This window comes from Acinonyx jubatus, chromosome D1 (genome assembly GCF_027475565.1).
Source record: "Acinonyx jubatus isolate Ajub_Pintada_27869175 chromosome D1, VMU_Ajub_asm_v1.0, whole genome shotgun sequence".
Lineage (NCBI taxonomy): Eukaryota > Metazoa > Chordata > Mammalia > Carnivora > Felidae > Acinonyx > Acinonyx jubatus.
In genome coordinates, this window is record NC_069390.1 from 92,440,037 (window position 1) to 92,458,877 (window position 18,841).

Consider the following 18,841-nt stretch of genomic DNA (forward strand, 5'->3'; position numbering starts at 1 on the left):
CACTGAATTGCAATCTATTATTGTCATCAAAGGTGTGGGTGCCCACATTAACCTTTGATGAATATTTAGGGTATTTGACCGTGTCTTTGATTAACTGTAGACATGTTCTGAAAAGAAATCAGGAGGAAGTGGCTTCCAGGTTAGTGTATTTTAGGGCATGTATTATTGTACAATTGACTGTGGATGTTAGTTAAATTATGTTCATCTGTTCAATATTGAGCTCTTTGTTCTCTTAGCCCATCCAGTATTTCACCATAGCAATGTTTCGTATCGCATTGTATCCATGTTCATTAAGTAAGATGACATCCCGTGACATAAAAGCGTACACTCTATTTGCTTCACTGTCCTCTCAATGTCTTTGGCAGAAGCCTAATTCTTAATTTCAGCATCATATTTATGTTTAAACAAAGCTTGGGGCACCTGGCTGGCTCAGTCAGTAAAGCATGTGAGTCTTGATCTCGGGGTTGTAAGTTTGAGCCCCATGTTAGGTGTAGAGATTACTTAAAAATGAAATTCTTTAAAAAAATTTTTAAATAAACAAAGATTGATGGTGATGAATGTCCTGGTATCGTGTCTGCCTCGAGTCATTCTCCACATTCATGCTTTCACCGTCTATCTCTATCCAGACCTCTGCTCCGGGAACATGAGGAATCACACAGAGTTCCAGGAGTTTATTCTACTGGGAATACCTCAGACAGAGGGACTGGAGACTGTGCTATTTGTCATCTTCTCATTTGCTTACCTCTTCACCCTGCTTGGCAATTTACTCATCCTTACAGCAATTGTTTCTTCCTCTACCCTTCACACCCCCATGTATTTCTTTCTGGGACGCCTATCTATTTTCGACACGTCGTTCCCATCTGTAACCTGTCCCAAGATGCTATTTTATCTCTCTGGCCAGAGCCAAGCCCTTTCTTATAAGGGCTGTGCTGCACAGCTCTTCTTCTACCATTTCCTGGGGTCTAGCGAAGGTTGTCTCTATTCTGTGATGGCCTATGACCGCTTTGTGGCCATCTGTCACCCACTGAGGTCTGTGTCAGCTTAGTTATGGTAGCCTGGCTGGCGGGTTGTCTCCAAGCCACCATTCTGACCTCCTTCACCTTTCGGTTAACCTACTGTGTCTCCAACCGGGTGGAGTACTTCTTCTGTGACATTCCTGCTGTCTTACCCCTGGCTTGTACTGACAGCTCCCTGGCCCAGAAAGTGGGCTCCACTAATGTTGGTTTTCTGGCTTTAATGCTTTGGTTCAGTGTCTGTATCTCCTACACACGCATTGGGATTGCCATTCTGAGAATCCGATCAGCAGAGGGCGGGCAGAAAGCTTTCTCTACCTGCAGTGCCCACCTCACCGCAATCCTCTGTGCCTGTGGACCTGTAATCATCATCTATCTGCAGCCCTCACCCAACCCCTTGCTTGGTGCTGTGGTGCAAATATTAAATAATATTGTCTCACCCATGCTGAACTCGTTAATCTATTCCTTAAGAAACAGGAAAGTGAAAAGATCCCTGAAAAGAGTGTTCTACAATGTAGTATTTATTTCTCTGGCATAAACTATGGGGTTTCTTAAATGGATTTTGGAAATTTTTGTCTCAACATCATCTACTTATTTTCTCCTCTTAAATAAATAAGAAGATAATAGAAAATGCTTCCTTGAAAGTGTTATATTTTGTTTCCCTAATAAGAGTTTCTATGCATGTCTCTGTAACACTTGGGGCCCCAAAAATTATCCCCCTAATATTATCCTCAGTGCCTTATTCCTGGGTAAGGAATCCATGGGGCATAGCAAGCAGCTGGAGACAGACTTCTTATCTTCATAATGCAACCAAGTTTGTCTTGTTGAGGATAGTGAGGATTGGTGGTGGTCCAAGAAGCACCCCTCAATAGTCCATCTCCAGGCTAAATCACCCTTCACTTCATTTCTCTTGCTGCATTTGGAACGTTCCTCTTTTCTGCCTATAAACATTTTCAGTTCCTCCATGTTGCTAAGAATAGTATTGACACATATAGAGCATGATCTGCTCTGCAGGCACCATGATGAGCATTTCACAGTATTATCTTATCTAATCTTCGCATCACTCCATACAGTAAATTTCCCATTGTATAGAAAGAAAAAAAAAGGTTTTGAGGATTAGAGACCTCAAGTAGTGGACTCAAGTTTGCACAATAAGCAGTAAAGCAGACCTCGAACTCAGATCCAGGTAACTCAAAGGCCCTACTCTTAATCCCTTTTTTACATGACACCCTAAAAGTCCTGCTTGGCAATTTGCTCATCCTTATTACCTCTCTCCAGTGCTCATGATGCATAGAAAATGTTCGATAAATAACTGGGAAAATATTCCCTGGCATAGGTCATGTTCACGTGTTGACTTTACTATTATCTCTCTTTATTCTGTCACTATCCATTCTCCCGTATGCAGATAGTGGTGCTGAGAAATAGCAATCGTTGTCTTGCCCTTTGTAACACATCTAGTTACATGGTAAAGCCAGGCCTAGACCCAAGCCGGGCTTGGGTCTATTAACTCCTATTAACTATTAACTCCTATTAACTCCTATTAACTCCTATTCTGGTTTTCCTTCTACCCCATCCTGCCAATGTTACTCCTTAGTATGAAAAGGTGGGGAAAGCCTTCTTCCTGTCCTGTGTTGTTTGAGGAGAAGAAGGCCTAATTATGAGGTTCAATCACCAAGATCATCTGGTTCTCCCACCAAGTTCCATTTTCCAGCTTGGTCTCCAATAATACTGGAGTTGATCATTATTTTTCAAATTTTTTTTTTCCAGAATCTAAGGAGAAAGAAGGGTGTTATTTGCTGGAGATCTCACAGACACAACAGCCCTTAGTTTTCATGACATTTTGGTGATTTGTAGTTTTTATATTCCATTCTTATTCACAAAGCTTCCCAACCTACTTGAAAGCATTAAAACAAAGCAAAAAAAAAAAAAAGTGAAAATCCTAAATAAAAAAATATATGACTGCCCTTACAAAAGGCATAAAACAAAAAGGACAAAATGAAGCCCGTTTAGGTGTAGATAAATGACTTAAGGTGCAGTATAAGGATTCCGATGGTGAATGGATAAACACAACGTGATATATACATACATGGAATATTGTTCAGACTGAACAAGCAAGGAAATTCTGACACGTGCTACAGCCTGGATAAACTTTGAGGACATTATTTTAAGTGAAATATGCCAGTCACAGAACGGCAAATACCATGTGATTCCAGTTATACGAGGTATTTAGAGTAGTCAAATCAACAGAAAAAGAAAAGAGAATGGTGGTTTCCAAAGGCTGGGAGAGGGGAAAATGGGTAGTTGTTTAATGGATATAGAGTCTCAGGTTGACACCAAGTTTTGCAAAAAGTTCTGGAGATTGATGGCGCACCAGTACAAAAATACTTAACACTACTGAACTGCACTTAAAAACGGTAAAGATGGGGCGTCTGGGAATCTCAGTCAGTGAAGCGTCCAACTTCAGCTCAGGTCATGATCTCACGGTTCACGAGTTCAAGCCCCACGTTGGGCTCTGTGCTGACAGCTCACAGCCTGGAGCCTCCTTTGGATTCTGTATCTCCCTCTCTCTCTGCCCCTGCCCTACTCGTTCTCTCTCTCTCTCTCTCTCTCTCTCTCTCTCAAAAATAAATAAAACATTTTTAAAAATTTTAAAAAGGGTAAGGATAGCAAATTTTATGCAGTGTGTAGTTTACCACAATTGAAAAATACATTTGCTTATCCTTTTTTCACATTTCCTGTGGTTTTTGAGTTTGCTAGTTCTCTCCCTTGTCTTGTAACTACATACACTTCTGAAACCTCTCAAATCACAGTTTGATTGTTTAACATCTCAGTTTGGTGTGGGCAGAGAAGACATGTAGCCTAAGTTGTCCTTCAGGGGATGTGCCTGTAGTCACTATTCCCTGAGTCCTTAACCCTTACCTAGCACTATGCAATTGCTTTATATACATTCTCTACCTTATCTACGTTAAGAATGCGGAGACCATTTCACAGAAGATGAAACAAGGTTTAGGGATGTCAAGTGAGTTTCCCTAAGTCACACAGTTTGCTTGTGGATAAAACTAGGATTCTAGCTCACAACCTCACACAGCTGTACACAATCTAGCAATTTTGCAGAAACTGGGAAAATAAATGTTTGACCTTGTACACACACACACACACACACACATCCCCCCAAAAATCTTACTCTTGCTTTCTTCCTTTTAATATTTCTGATGTATGAGAGCTACCCCACATCATTTCTTATTCCTGTCTTCAAGCCCCCCGAAAATCCCTTCTCTTAGCCACCTGTGACTCTTCCTTTTATTTTCCATAAGTCACGCTGTGCCTTTTCTTTCATGAATCTTTCCTTCCTAGCTTCTCTAGCCCTCCCCTTACCCAATACACTGGTTTTATAAAACAAAGGCTCAGGGAATATGACAAAGGCTTCCATATAGCAGATGGAAGCAACAAACAGATTGTGAATACTTACACCTTATTTTTTTATCTTCATATAAATTATCTGTGTGTAAATGGATGACTGAAAGAGTGTTCACCCAAGTATTAAAAATGGGTAATCCAATTTTGAGTTATTTTCACTTTCTTCTTTATGCTTCTGCATCACTCTCATGATTTTGCAACGAGATTGTGACATTTATTTTTTAAACGAGCTATTTTCAAGAGAAAACAGATAAAAAAAGAAAAGACCTCATTATGGGATCAAAGGAGGTTAATTATCCAAGCCAGAAATTTTAAGGGGAAAAAAAAGAACAATTACTTTTGAGGAAAAACTGGACATTCATTTCTAAAACCAATGGTGTAACGTGTATTATGTTGTTTATAAATTGTGCCCCAACTAATTTGTAATAAAATGTTCTAATCCCATAGAGTGTGGTTCTATTTTTCTCATCCTCATTAGTTACTATCCTCTGTTGATTCTAATCTTCTGAGTGTTCCCAGAAGATACCTATGGTGGGGGTCGGTGGGGTGGTGCTTTACCTGATTATGATCAGAATCAAAGTCTGGTTCTCAGGGTACATTCAGGTACAGGCAAAAAATGAAGTTCTGTTCTAACGTCATCAGATTAGGCTAAAGCAGGGCATTAATCCACATACGTTCTCAGTAGCATCTCTCTGACTTTGTGACTGGCTTTTCTCCTTTTTTCCTGACCACGTATCTCAAATTCTATAGTGCAAGGATCTTCCTTATTTATCTTCCTCGGTGTATTCTAGCTCCCTCTGACAGCTAGAACTATCTCTTCTTATTCCCTCTCTCCCATAATATACTCAAATGTAATGCTGCCGAAGACCCTCTTTGGGTTTTTGTTTTTAATGTTTTATTTATTTTTTGAGATAGAGAGAATGTGAGGTGGGGGAGGCAGAGAAAGAGGAGAGCAGAGGATCTGAAGCAGGCTCCATGCTGACAGGCTGACAGCAGCAAGCCCCACTGGGGGCTCGAACTCATGAACCGTGAGATCACTACCTCAGCTGAAGTCTGACTTCCAACTGACTGAACCACCCAAGTGCCCCCATCTTAGCATTTCTTAAAGCTCCTCATAGAGAGACCATTACCTTTACAGTGACCGGCTGGGCCCTGAGTAATTGCTGTTTGGCTTCTCAAGCTTTACCTCACAATTATTTTCCTCTTTCCTTGAGTTCTTCAAATGGGCTGTGTCCCCGTTCCAAAGCTTTTGCACATGCTCTATCCCGGCCTCCACCATGCTGTGCCTTCCCCTTCCTGCACTCTTACTTGCTCTTCAGGTGGAAGATCAGATAACATTTTCCCAGGGACATCCATCTGGACCTTCAGGGAACAGTACCTAGCTACAAATCATGATGTGCACACCCATTTACTGATAGGAAGGAGGGACATGGGTGAACACAAACACTCTCCTTTAGAACTTTTCAACCCATTGAACTTTTCTTCCTAGAATTTGCCACCTTAAACATTTATAACTTATATGTATGATTGTTTGATTAATGCCTTTCTTCTTTTACTACACCATAAGCTCTTTGAGGGCAGAGACCAAGGCCAATTCCTGTTCACCAGAACATAGCGATTTTAGCACATCATGGCAGCTGCTTCTTAATTTTTCAGGAGTGAATAAATGACTTCATTGAAACTTCTAATTTTTTTACATGGCTTTCTTTCCTCTGTCAACCCTTTCTTGTCTCAGCTTCTTGTTTAGTTTAGATTTTTTTTACTATTATTTTTGCTTGCTTTTTTTTTCATTGTAGAGAAAGAGCACACAAGCGGTGGAGAGGGGCAAAGGGAGAGAGAGAGAGAGTCTTTCTTACTTTAATGTTTGTTTGTTTGTTTGTTTGTTTGTTTTGAGAGAGAGAGAGAGCATACAAGTGGAGGAGAGGCAGAGAGAGAGAGAGAAAGAGAATCCCAAGTAGACTCCACACTACTGGGGCAGAGGAGGACACCAGGCTTGAGAACCATGAGATCAAGACCTGAGCCAAAATCAAGAGTTGGATGCTTACTGGACTGAGCCACCAAGGTGCCCCAACGAGATGAAGAAGTTCTAGAAATGTATTGTACAGCATAATGACTGTAATTAACAATCCTGTATTGAATACTTGAAATTTGCTAAGATGTAGGTTTTAAATGTTCTTGCCACAAACAGAAAGAAAGAAAGAGAGAAGAAAGAAAGAAAGAAAGAAAGAAAGAAAGAAAGAAAGAAAGAAAGAAAAGAGAGAGAGAAAAGAGGAAAGGAAGAAAGAGAGAGGTGATGGATATGTTGATTAGCTTTGTGGTGATCATTTTACAATGTATATGTACATCAAAACATCCAATCATACAACTTAAATATATACAATTTTTATTTGTCGATTGCAGGTCAGTGAAGATTTAAAAAAAAAAAAAAAGAACGACTGACCCTTGTGTTCATAGCAGCTTTATTTACAATAACCAAGATATGGAAGTAACCCAAGTGTCCATTAATAAATAAATGGGTAAAGAAGATGTGAGACACACACACACACACACACACACACACACACACACACACATGGAATATTACTCAGCCATAAAAAAGAGTGAAATCTTGCTATTTGCAATGACATGGATGGAGCTAGAGAATATAATGCTAAGTGAAATAAGCCAGTCAGAGAAATACAAGTACCATATGATCTCACTCATATGTGGAATTTAAGAAAAAAATAAACAAGAAAAGGGAAAAAATAAGAGAGAGAGACAAATCAAGGAACAGACTCTTAACTATAGAGAACACACTGATGTTTACCAGAGGGGAGGTGGGTGGGGAGATGGGTTAAATTGGTAATGGGGATTAAAGAGGACACTTGCGATGAACACAGGGTGATGTACAGAAGTGCTGAATTACTATACCGTACATCTGAAACTAACTGGAATTCAAATAAAAATTTAAAAAACAAAAAACAAAACAAACGAAGACTGAATGAAAGCTGCCTTTACAGGTTCAGTCTCAATGCCAAAAATTAATGTTTCCGTTATTTATTGCTACCCAAAATACAACCACTAAACTTAGTGGCTTAAATGACAATTTATTATTATAAAAACCAAACTATTTGCTTAACAACGCAGATAAAAATAACTTGCAATTGTACCTTTGTTGCTTATGATAATTTTGGAACATCTTTGCAGTTTCTGGAGGAAAGTGTAAACAAAAATAAGAAAACTTTCAGAGTTATTTTATTAAAGTCTACCCTACTGAGATCTCATCACCGTCCTGTAATAAGTATCATAGCTGAAAACGGCTGACCTTTTGGGAATGTAGACCATTTGTATTTTCACTGTGACCATGATATTAATGTAGCACATGTCACCTTAATTCTAAATCAGGTTGGATAATTCTAAATCATGGACTAAAGATGGTCCATGACATGTATCTTCCCCGAATAAATTGTTACCAGACCAAGGTAAATGTAACGGTATTTCACTTTCTACTCAAAAGTGTATTTACCATCTTTTTTATTTGTACAGACTATTTTGTCTTCAAAACATTAAAGACAAGAACAAATAAAATGGTAGAATTATGAACTTTTACATCCTTTTATCATGTGCAACAAAAACATTAAGTTTACTTTTTATATCAAAATTCCAGAGGTGTAGTAGATCTACCTAAACACTCCTTAAACACTGAAATCTCTATGGCCAAAAGTCCTAAAGAATAGGCCAAATCCCAGTTCCTTTCAAAATTTGTGTATTTATTTTGAGAGACAGAAAGAGAGAGCAGAGGAGAGGCAGAGAGAGAGAGAGAGAGAGAGAGAGAGAGAGAGAGAGAGAGAATTCCAAGCAGGCTCTGCACTGTCAGTGCAGACAGAGCCTGACGTGGGGCTTAATCTCATGAACCATGAAGGGCTAGTATCCAAAATCTATAAAGAGCTCACCAAACTCCACACCCAAAAAACAAATAATCCAGTGAAGAAATGGGCAGAAAACATGAACAGACACTTCACTGTTGCACGTGAACAGACTCTTGCACTGTTGGTGGGAATGCAAATTGGTGCAGCCACTCTGGAAAACAGTGTGGAGGTTCCTCAAAAAATTAAAAATAGACCTACCCTATGACCCAGCAATAGCACTGCTAGGAATTTACCCAAGGGATACAGGAGTGATGATGCATAGGGGCACTTGTACCCCAATGTTTATAGCAGCACTCTCAACAATAGCCAAATTATGGAAAGAGCTAAATGTCCATCAACTGATGAATGGATAAAGAAATTGTGGTTTATATACACAATGGAGTACTACAGGGCAATGAGAAAGAATGAAATATGGCTCTTTGTAGCAATGTGGATGGAAGTGGAGAGTGTTATGCTAAGTGAAGTAAGCCATACAGAGAAAGACAGATACCATATGTTTTCACTCTTAGGTGGATCCTGAGACACTTAACAGAAACCCATGGGGGAGGGGAAGGGAAAAAAAAAAAAGAGGTTAGAGTGGGAGAGAGCCAAAGCATAAGAGACTCTTAAAAACTGAGAACAAACTGAGGGTTGATGGGGGGTGGGAGGGAGGGGGGGGTGGGTGATGGGTATTGAGGAGGGCAGCTTTTGGGATGAGCACTGGGTGTTTTATGGAAACCAATTTGACAATAAATTTCAATTAATTAATTAATTAATTAAAAAAAAATCTCATGAACCATGAGATTGTGACTTGAGCCGAAACCAAGAGTCGGACACTTAACTGACTGAGCCACCCCGGGGCCCCCCAGTTCCTTTCAGAGTAAGCTCCATGAGTTGTTCTTGGATCTTCATTTTCTTCATCTATAGAAGACTTCATCAGAGTTTTATGAGGTTAAAATAAGACTCTTTGCCTCTCAGACTCTTAAGTATTTTGAGCAGAGGGGCTATGTCTAGCCACCCCTTCCCTGACCTTTCTGGCTCTCCTGGCAAATAATGGATGCCCTTCCTGTCATAATTGGTATTTGTTGGAACAAATGAATCCATGTATGCACAAATAAGCAAATGAATGAGCGCATTTAGCAAAGAATTTGATAAGCCATCCCCCGCCCCCCCCCAAAAAAAATACTCTTAAGTACACAAGGAATTTAACTTGGAAGCTTAAACAGATGCCAAGTGATATAAGACAGATGCTTCCAGTAATAGCTGAACTTTCTCTTGGCCTCTTACATTCTTCTTCCCCCTTTTTCCTCGCCATAAGCTTTTCCACTACCCTTTGGAGAACTGCCCAATTCCACTGTACCCTGTACCGTGACCACAGAGCTAGGCGTGTGACCCAACCAAGAAAATCAGACTTGAATCTGGAGCTGAGGCACGTGGAAGCAAAAGGCAGCTGAGGCTGAGTCATCTGGTGGCGGTGCCCCGTGACTGCTCCAAAATTTTTACTGCTGTGGGCCCCGGAGCTGCCCTAGTTCCCAACCTTCCGTGAGCTACATTTTTTACTCATTTGTTTAATTCTCTGGGCTACCCCAGTTCCTGTTGCATTCAATAAGTCAATCCTATCAGGCAGTGCAGTAAAATAACAGAATTTGTGTATTAAAATAACACATACATATAAAAGGGTAGTAAATACATAAATATGCATACAAAATACGTGATATTGGCACCAAATGAATTTAATTATTATTCCACTGAAGTATATTTTACAACAGAAATCATAAAAGATTTCCTCTTTAATCACTTTTCTTCCCTCCCCACCCCCTCTCTCTCATTTCTAAGGTCCAATTAGACCAAGTAATTAACCACTCTCTTACTCAATAGGATCCCTGACTTGGGGGGTTAATACCCAAAGGAAGACAAAGGTATTTAAAATCTCCTGCGTTTGGGAATGATCACAGTTTCTGGAGTCAGAGAGGAAATTTCTGTGAGGGAGTTAAAGTGCATTTAGATTTGTGACATTCTATTAAAAAGTGACTGAAAAGAGAAGAATTCAGGATAACCACCTGCAGACTACAGAAAGATGGGAATTTAGCAGGGGAGGGCTCTTTCCTTCTGCTGGAGAAGGAAAGGAAAACAGCATTCAATAGAACCAGCCAGTTTTGTTCCCTGTTTGCCATGTAAGTGCCCAAAGTTTGCCCTTCACTTCTCTTATTTTAGATCTCACTGTCTCCTTCCCTTCACAATCATCAAAAAAAAATTTTTTTTAAGTGATAGATAGATAGATAGATAGATAAAGATCTTAGGGAATAGCATTCATGAGTTGATCTATAATTTAAGGATATCACTGTATTGGAAAAGTTAAAACAAGTTGAAAAGATATAAGTTGTTTTTTTCTTAAACATGGAAGTTGGAGAGGAACCTCTACTACCCCTATGTCTTCTACTGCCATGAAACGAGGCTATTGCTTAGCTTGGGTATGGTTAGATGAGATAGACCTTGGAGACTGAAATGGAGGCTACCAGTTACTCGATTGCTCTAAAATCCAGAGGATGTGAACCCTGTTAAATATAATCTTTTGTTCATTAAGAGCTATCTCAGACCCTTCTTTTGGAGAGTGTCCCATTGTTGACCTTATACCTAGGGAGACCATGTAAGAAAGACTCTGTATCTTTTGTATGTATGGCTTATAAATGATTTTGGGGAGAGTTAATGTAACCAGATTGTCTTAGATAAATGTAAGAACCTTGAATTGGACCTTGTTTGTCATAAAGACATTGAGCCTTCATATTTGTCCTTTTAGAATTGCAAAGTAGCACCGGTATCAATGCAATTTAGTAGTGTGCATAAAGAATGGAAGATAGGAGACCGGTCATGTAAGGCTTCTTGGTGATATTGTAATAAAGGGCACCTTTAAATAGAAACTGCACTGCAGAGAGATGCCCAGTTTGGAGAGAAGCGAGCAGATGAAGACAATTCTAGCACTACTCTTCTAGATCATTGGGCTCCTTTTCCAGTTCACTAACTTAAACACAGCTCATTTATACACATATTAAATTTAACCACAGATTTCTTTCCACAGACACCCAAGAGTTGATTCTTCTATAAAAATGAGAAATCACACAACGGTAACTGAATTCATCCTGCTTGGAATCCCGGAGACAGAGGGCCTAGAGACTGTCCTTTTTTTCCTGTTCTTGTCATTATATTTGGGTACTCTCTTGGGAAATGTGCTCATCCTCACAGCTATCATCTCCTCCTCTCGGCTTCACACTCCTATGTATTTTTTCTTGGGAAATCTCTCCATGTTTGACCTGGGCTTCTCTTCAACCACTGTTCCCAAGATGCTGTTATACCTTTCAGGGCAGAGTCAGGGTATCTCTTTTCAGGGCTGTGTGTCCCAGGTCTTCTTCTACCACTTCCTGGGCTGCACTGAGTGTTTCCTGTACACAGTGATGGCCTATGACCGCTTTGTTGCCATATGTTATCCTTTGAGATACATGGTCATCATGAACCGCAGGGTCTGCTCCATCTTGGCCACAGGGACCTGGACGGGTGGCTGTGTTCACACCATTATTCTAACCTCCCTCACCTTCCAGTTGCCCTACTGTGACTCTAACCAGGTGAGCTACTACTTCTGTGATATGCCTGCCATCTTACCTCTGGCCTGTGGTGATATAGCTCTAGCCCAGAGGGTTGGTTTTACAAATGTTGGTCTTTTGTCTCTCGTTTGCTTTTTTCTCATCCTTGTTTCCTACACTCGCATTGGGATCTCTGTATGAAAAATTCGCTCAGCAGAGGGCAGGCAAAGAGCCTTCTCCACCTGCAGTGCCCACCTCACTGCAATTCTTTGTGCTTATGGACCGGTAATCATCATCTACCTACAGCCCAATCCCAGCGCCTTGCTTGGCACAATAATTCAGATAGTGAACAATCTTGTTACCCCCACGCTGAACCCTCTAATCTACAGCCTGAGGAATAAGGATGTAAAATCAGCCCTTTGGAATATATTTCACAAGAGAGGCTTCTCTGTGAAGAATAAATGAGAAAATCTAAAGCTTTGCTGGGCAAAGTTTGATTCTCCATTTCTTAGAACAAATTCTCATTTTTCGCTTCCAAGATATTGAAATTAAATGTACTCTAAATTGACCTACCACTTAACCTCACTAGATTTTTAAATATATTGTATGTCTGTTTTCATGTTTCCTCTGTTTTATAATGAAAGATAATAAATAGAGCCACTTAGTAGACATTGAACTGATTCTTATGCTGCATGAATTCTCTCCCAACCACCATCCTTCCTAAAGCATTTCTTAGTTGTTTAAATCTCCGAAAGTTTCTTTCTCATAGTATCAGTTAAAATCATGTTCATAAAAATCTAGGGGCGCCTGGGTGGCTCGGTCAGTTGAGCTTCGGACTTCGGCTCAGGTCATGATCTCACGGTTTGTGGGTTCGAGCCCCGTGTCAGGCTCTGTACTGACAGCTCGGAGCCTGGGATCCTGCTTCTGATTCTGTGTCCCCCTCCCTCCCTGCCCCTCCCCCACTCACGCTCTCTCTTTCTCTCTCTCTCTCTCTCTCAAAAATAAACATTAAAAAAAATTTTTAATTGTGTTCATAAAAATCTAGAGAGAAGGGAGAATGGAAAAAATTCAAGAAAGTCCAGATTAATGTAGAATATCAGAACTCAATACCCTTTCTTTTTGTAGAGTATAGCCTCCAATTTTCTGCCAATCAACGCCAAAACTCACACTAAATTGGGTAACGTTTAAAGTAATATCTTTCTCATGTGTAGTCAAATGTAGTTATAAGGTTTTTCTAGTGTACACATTCCTTCAGGATCTGGCCATTCTTCTTGCATTATTAGCTGTCTGGAAGACTATGAACTTGAATCATTTATTAGCTCCTGAAAGAATCAGCTTTAGTTTTGTAAAAGATAGTATAAAACAAGCAACCCAATCAAGTTTAAATATGTTACTTCGTGTTTTCTCCAAAACAAGGAATACTGATTTATCTTTGTCTCTTATAGAAAGCCCATGTTAGAATTTTCACTCAGATTCAGGGGGCAGTAATAAATTTTCCTCTCTGTTGAAAAGAACATATTTCTTCTTTTCTCATAATAAGATCAGTATAACTTGTTTTGACACCTTTAATCTCTATGTTTTATCATGTTAAGGAAAAAACAGGTAAATTTTATTTATAGAAACAGTGTTCAATTTTGTAACTAACGTATTCTTTTCTTGATTTTGTTTTTTCTTTGTGTATTTTACATACCAATTGTTTATGGCTTTTCTTGTAAGTCACCTTAAATCCTTTTTGGAAGGAAGCAGAGAATAAATAATGCACTGAAACAGAAAGAGAGAAAGAGAGGAAGAAAGAAAGAAAAAGAAAGAAAGAAAGAAAGAAAGAAAGAAAGAAAGAAAGAAGCAGGGAAGGAAGGAGGGAGAGAGGAAGGGAGGTAAGGGAGGGAGGGAGGGAGGAGGGAAGGGACAGAGGGAGGAAAGGGATGGAAGAAGAAAAAGAAAGCAAGCAGTATTTTAGGAGTAAAACAATATTTTTCATAATGCAATGATTCTTTCCTTCCTTTTCTTACCTACAGTTCCTGTCTATCAGCAGGTAATTGAAAATAAGTTCCCCAGATATGGGTCGCCTGGGTGGCGCAGTCGGTTAAGCGTCCGACTTCAGCCAGGTCACGATCTCGCGGTCCGGGAGTTCGAGCCCCGCGTCAGGCTCTGGGCTGATGGCTCGGAGCCTGGAGCCTGTTTCCGATTCTGTGTCTCCCTCTCTGTCTGCCCCTCCCCCGTTCATGCTCTGTCTCTCTCTGTCCCAAAAATAAATAAAAAACGTTGAAAAAAATTAAAAAAAAAAAAAAAGAAACTATAACCATCACTCTGGGTGTGGAATGAGTTATTAGAAAATATTAAACGGGCTCCAGTGACAGATGCCAATCACCAATGCTTTGTGGTTTGCTGTATAGAAACCTCTAATGTGACCTTACAAGCAATGAAGTAGTCACTCTGGCTAAAAATCCAAAGGACACTAATCCAGTTTCAAGCAAGCTTTGTTACACTGAAGGCATTTCCAGATGAGCAACAATTGATCTGAAATAATAAGCATGTCAAATGTTAAAGGATAAAATGTAAACAACGGCTCGATTTTCCCTTATCTCTTTAATATAAACATCTCCAAACTTAATAACTTCTATTATAGCAAGGTTGCTATCATCTTAAATATTCTGTTAACTGGGAAACACGAGAGCTACCCCCAACTCTTTAAGCCCTGCCCATGATGTCGTCAGCCTTCTTCATACCCATTCACCTCTTTCTTTCTCCAGGCTTCAAGAATTCATACTCACTGCTTCCCATCTTCCCAAATGTAAACACCCTCACTTTCTTGCGTGAAATCCCCCTTTGGCAGGCAAGGGCTCAAATAGGCATATGTTTTACAATTTCCACCCTTATGCTCTTATTTTATTTTATTTTTTAAATGTTTATTTATTCTTGAGAGAGAGAGAGTGAGAGCAGGAAAGGGTCAGAGAGAGAGGGAGACACAAAATCCGAAGCAGGCTCCAGGCTCTGAGCTGTCAGCACAGAGCCCCATGCAGGGCTCGAACTCATGAACCATGAGATCATGACTTGAGCCCAACTTGGACACTTAACCAACTGAGCCACTCTGGAGCCCCAATCCACTCTTATGCTCTTTAAACTCACACACACACACACGCACGCACACACACACACACACACACACACACATTGTTTTAAGCACTTTATCACTTTTACTGGGAAGAAACACGTGACAATACTAAAAGATAATAAACACTTGTTTATTTATAATGGCTGAGTTTTCCCATAATGTGTATTAACATTTAATTCCAGCCAGTCCTGAATCTCTTCTCTCTTCTAATTTGTTCACCTTGAAGGGCCAGGTGTATAGGCTAAGGGCCTGGTTTCAGAAGTTTCATTGGCAGGACCAAAAGTAGAATCCAGCCCTTCTGATTTGCAGGTCAGCTTCTTTCTGTGTCACAAATTTATAAATGCTAACCGAGAAATCTATAGGTGACCTTGATGCTTCAGAACCTTGGTTCATTTCCAGACAGGAAGTCGTCACCACAATAAAAATACTAAATAAAAATAATCTATCATTTTGTTGCAAGAGGACATCTCTATTGAATCTGAAATTTTATTTCTCCTAACACAAAGCGTAGAAAAGCTTTGGAACATGAAACAAATTATACTACAGGGGTGCCTGGGTGGCTCAGTTGGTTAAGCGTCTGAGTTGGGCTCTGGTCGCAATCCCACAGTTCATGGGTTTGAGCCCCGCATCGGCCTCTGGGCTGACAGCTCAGAGCCTGGAGCCTGCTTCAGATTCTGTGTCCCCCTCTCTCTGCCCCTCCCCACTTGCACTCTCTCTCTCAAAAATAAGTATTTTTTTCTATTAAAAAAATAGAAGGATCTGTCGGTGAATCCTTCCCCAGGATATGGCAACCTAGTATTATAATAAACCTTCCAGTAAGATATTTCTCACAATTGAATATTAAGTCCACATTCACAGTGTGTGGGCTCCGGGCAACCCCCACAGGCTGACTGGCATTCTGACAGAGCTAACATGAAGATTTACTCCCTTTGCTTGTATTTCTCTGTCTACCCTCCTACTCCCTGGAACCACTAGCTTTTGTTTCGAGTAGCAACTGGGTTGAAGTTATATCATGTCCTAGGTCCTGGGAATATTATTTTGCTTGGCATATCACTATATGGCTAGGAATGTGCTTTTGTTTTTAATATTTCAAATGCTGGGCTGGTCTTGTGAAAATGACAGATTTCCATGTGGGAAAACAGAAATTAATTGAGAGCCTCAGGGTAGGCCGATTCAAATTGGGAAGTATTAAAGGAGTCTCACCCCATTCCATCAGAACAGAGCCCGGAAATAAGCCACAGGAGGAGGAACCACGACCCCAAACCTTCAAATAAGATGGATATGAAACTGTGGAGGGAAGAATTTTGCACGCTTAATTCTTTGCATTTTAACACACAACAAAAGGGTGTTTCATATTTATATTCTAATTTCTTTCTGAAATTTTAATAAGAAGATTCATATTCAGAACCGATACTCGTATGCAGGTTAATTTTGTTGGCATTATATTATTTGGCACAGCGTGAACACTGTTATCAGTGCTCCCTTTACAGCTTCTTCTGCTGAGCTATATTGAAAAACGTGGCTAGACATAATTTATGACGAGAGATAAATTAGAGAATGCATTGTTGGCCGACGGTGTAGCATGTCCTTGATGTTAAATAAATTTATGTTCTGTTCTGAAGAGGCCAGCAGGAGAGTCCGCAGGAGGATCCAGGCAGATCCCTATAGGTTGCCGGGCAACGTAGGTGTCCTGCCTGCCCCCAGCAGAAGAGGGAGGGCAAACCAAGATGCCGTTTTTGCTAAGGTTTTAGAGGGAGAAAGACAGACTATTCTCTTGCATTCACAATCTAGCTTTACTATTAATAAGACCAACATTTTGTTTTGACCCTCAAATGTATCCTTAGATTTACTCCTCAATTGTAACACTCAGACATGAGGAAGTAGACAGATGCTTGATTAGGCTCCCTCAATATATATATTATTAGATCATTCTCTCCTCAGGTTGTTGCAATACTTCATACAGCCCAAGCTGCTTAGAGATGAATTCATGAATTTATGAAATATGGTTCAATAACTGTCTAAAATTCTAACCTCAGCCTCATATGTATAAAGAAGCATCATGCTTTCCAAGCGCCTACCAAGGTAAGCTTTATACTGAGCGCAAGACAAAGAAAGTAATTCTTTATCAATCAGAGTCTTTTTTTAATATAATTTTTCTTAAGCTTGTTTCTTTTGAGAAAGAGAGAGAGACAGAGTGTGAGCAGGGGAGGGGCAGAGAGAGAGGGGGACAGAGAATCTGAAGCAGGCTCGGCAGAGATCCTGATGTGGGGCTTGAACTCACAAACCATGAGATCATGACCTGCACTTAAGTTGGATGCTTCACCGACTGAGCCACCCAGGCGCCCTGGTCATCAGAACCTCTTTAAGTGATTAGATAGTACACAAGAGAAATTAGCAGCTCCCCTGCCTCCCTCCCATCTTTTGAGTGATGACCTTACCACATATACCCAAATCCCCAAGTCACAGAGAGCACACCTTTACTTTTTCATACTCTCACTAGGAATCGCCCACAAAGTTCCACTACTCAATTTCTTAACTATTTTCCCCCTAGTTATCATCCTCTCTCCTTCCTAATTACCACCACCTCTTTTCACACCCCCATCGCACCCTGATGACCTCCCACATGGAGTCCTGAACACCACGCTAACCTGAGTCCAGCCTCCTGTCCATGCTGATCCATATTCCCCTTTTAGAACTCTATCAGATCACATCATTCACAGACAGCGCTCCAGAGCCTCCGTGTGAAGTATAGACTTTATAGCACATCATGTGAGGCCCATCCCAGCCTGACTCTCCCACAGAATTTTCTATTTGCATGACCATGTGTGGAACGGAGTTGTGGTTTTCTCGAACACATCATACTGTGGGTCCAGGAATGTTTGATGAACCACCACTAACCTCTTCAACCTAGACTTCTCTCAGATGGTTATCTCTTCCATGATGCCAACTTGGAGAAGCAGATTCCTCCTCTGTTTGTGTAGATTGTATGCACTTTCACTGACAGGCTTCCTTCAGCAGCGTGCTTTAGCGATAGTGAGAAATACAGGCCTGGGTTGAATTCCCACACTTCCTGTGGGACACTAGGCTTATTACATTTTCTGGGCTTTAGTTTCTTCCTGTTCGGCTGTGAATAATGACACCCCCCTCATGTGGACATTGGCAAGATTAGATAACATTCTAAGCACCTATCATAATCCTGGCTCGTAGAACTAACACAGTAATTTTTAATTAGTTTTTCGCCTTCCTTCTCCTTCTCACCTAAGTTGTAAGGTTCCTTGATGCAACTGTAAATCTGAGGCACCTAGCACCAATGCTTTCACATATGGATACTCAGCAAGTGTTCAGTAATGAAATATGCCATTAATAAATACACTTATAAACTAATAAATACAATTAACAAACATTTATTGATTAACTATGATATTCAAGGAATTAATTTGTGTGCTTCCAAAGATCCAAAGCAACTTAAAATTAGCCTCAGACAAACAAGAAAGAATACAAAAAATGATCCATCCGTGTCATATTATGCCACGCACAAACTAAATGGCTCTGACAGCTGCGGTCATCTTTAATTAAAACTGGTTTTACAAGCAATTTGTTATCGGTTTTCACCCCAGAATTAAGTGTTTTATTATTACCAAAGTCTATAATAAAGAACTACTTAATCAATCTTTTCATAGTAAGACTAAGAAAAACATCTCAAAGGAAGATCAAAACCAAGTATATTTAAATTTTCATAGATTAGGAGAGATTGGTTTCTTTCCCATCAAAATAAGTAGAAACCGGGATATCTATCAAAATCTGGATCAGATGTTCTGTGAGAGACCTTCTGCTTTG

At 40.1% G+C, this 18,841-nt stretch overlaps 2 protein-coding genes across 2 annotated transcripts; both read left to right on the top strand.

Moving 5' to 3' along the window:
- Positions 1 to 643: 643 nt before the first annotated feature.
- On the top strand, positions 644 to 1,551 carry LOC113593134 (olfactory receptor 148-like). Its single transcript, XM_027036386.2, is given in 2 exon segments — positions 644 to 1,025; positions 1,028 to 1,551. Coding segments are annotated over 2 exon segments (906 nt in total).
- A 9,867-nt stretch (positions 1,552 to 11,418) lies between these two features.
- Positions 11,419 to 12,357, top strand: LOC106976626 (putative olfactory receptor 10D4). The gene is given in 1 exon segment (XM_015074052.3): positions 11,419 to 12,357. A coding segment is annotated over 1 exon segment (936 nt). The 5' UTR covers positions 11,419 to 11,421.
- The last annotated feature ends 6,484 nt before the right edge of the window (positions 12,358 to 18,841 follow it).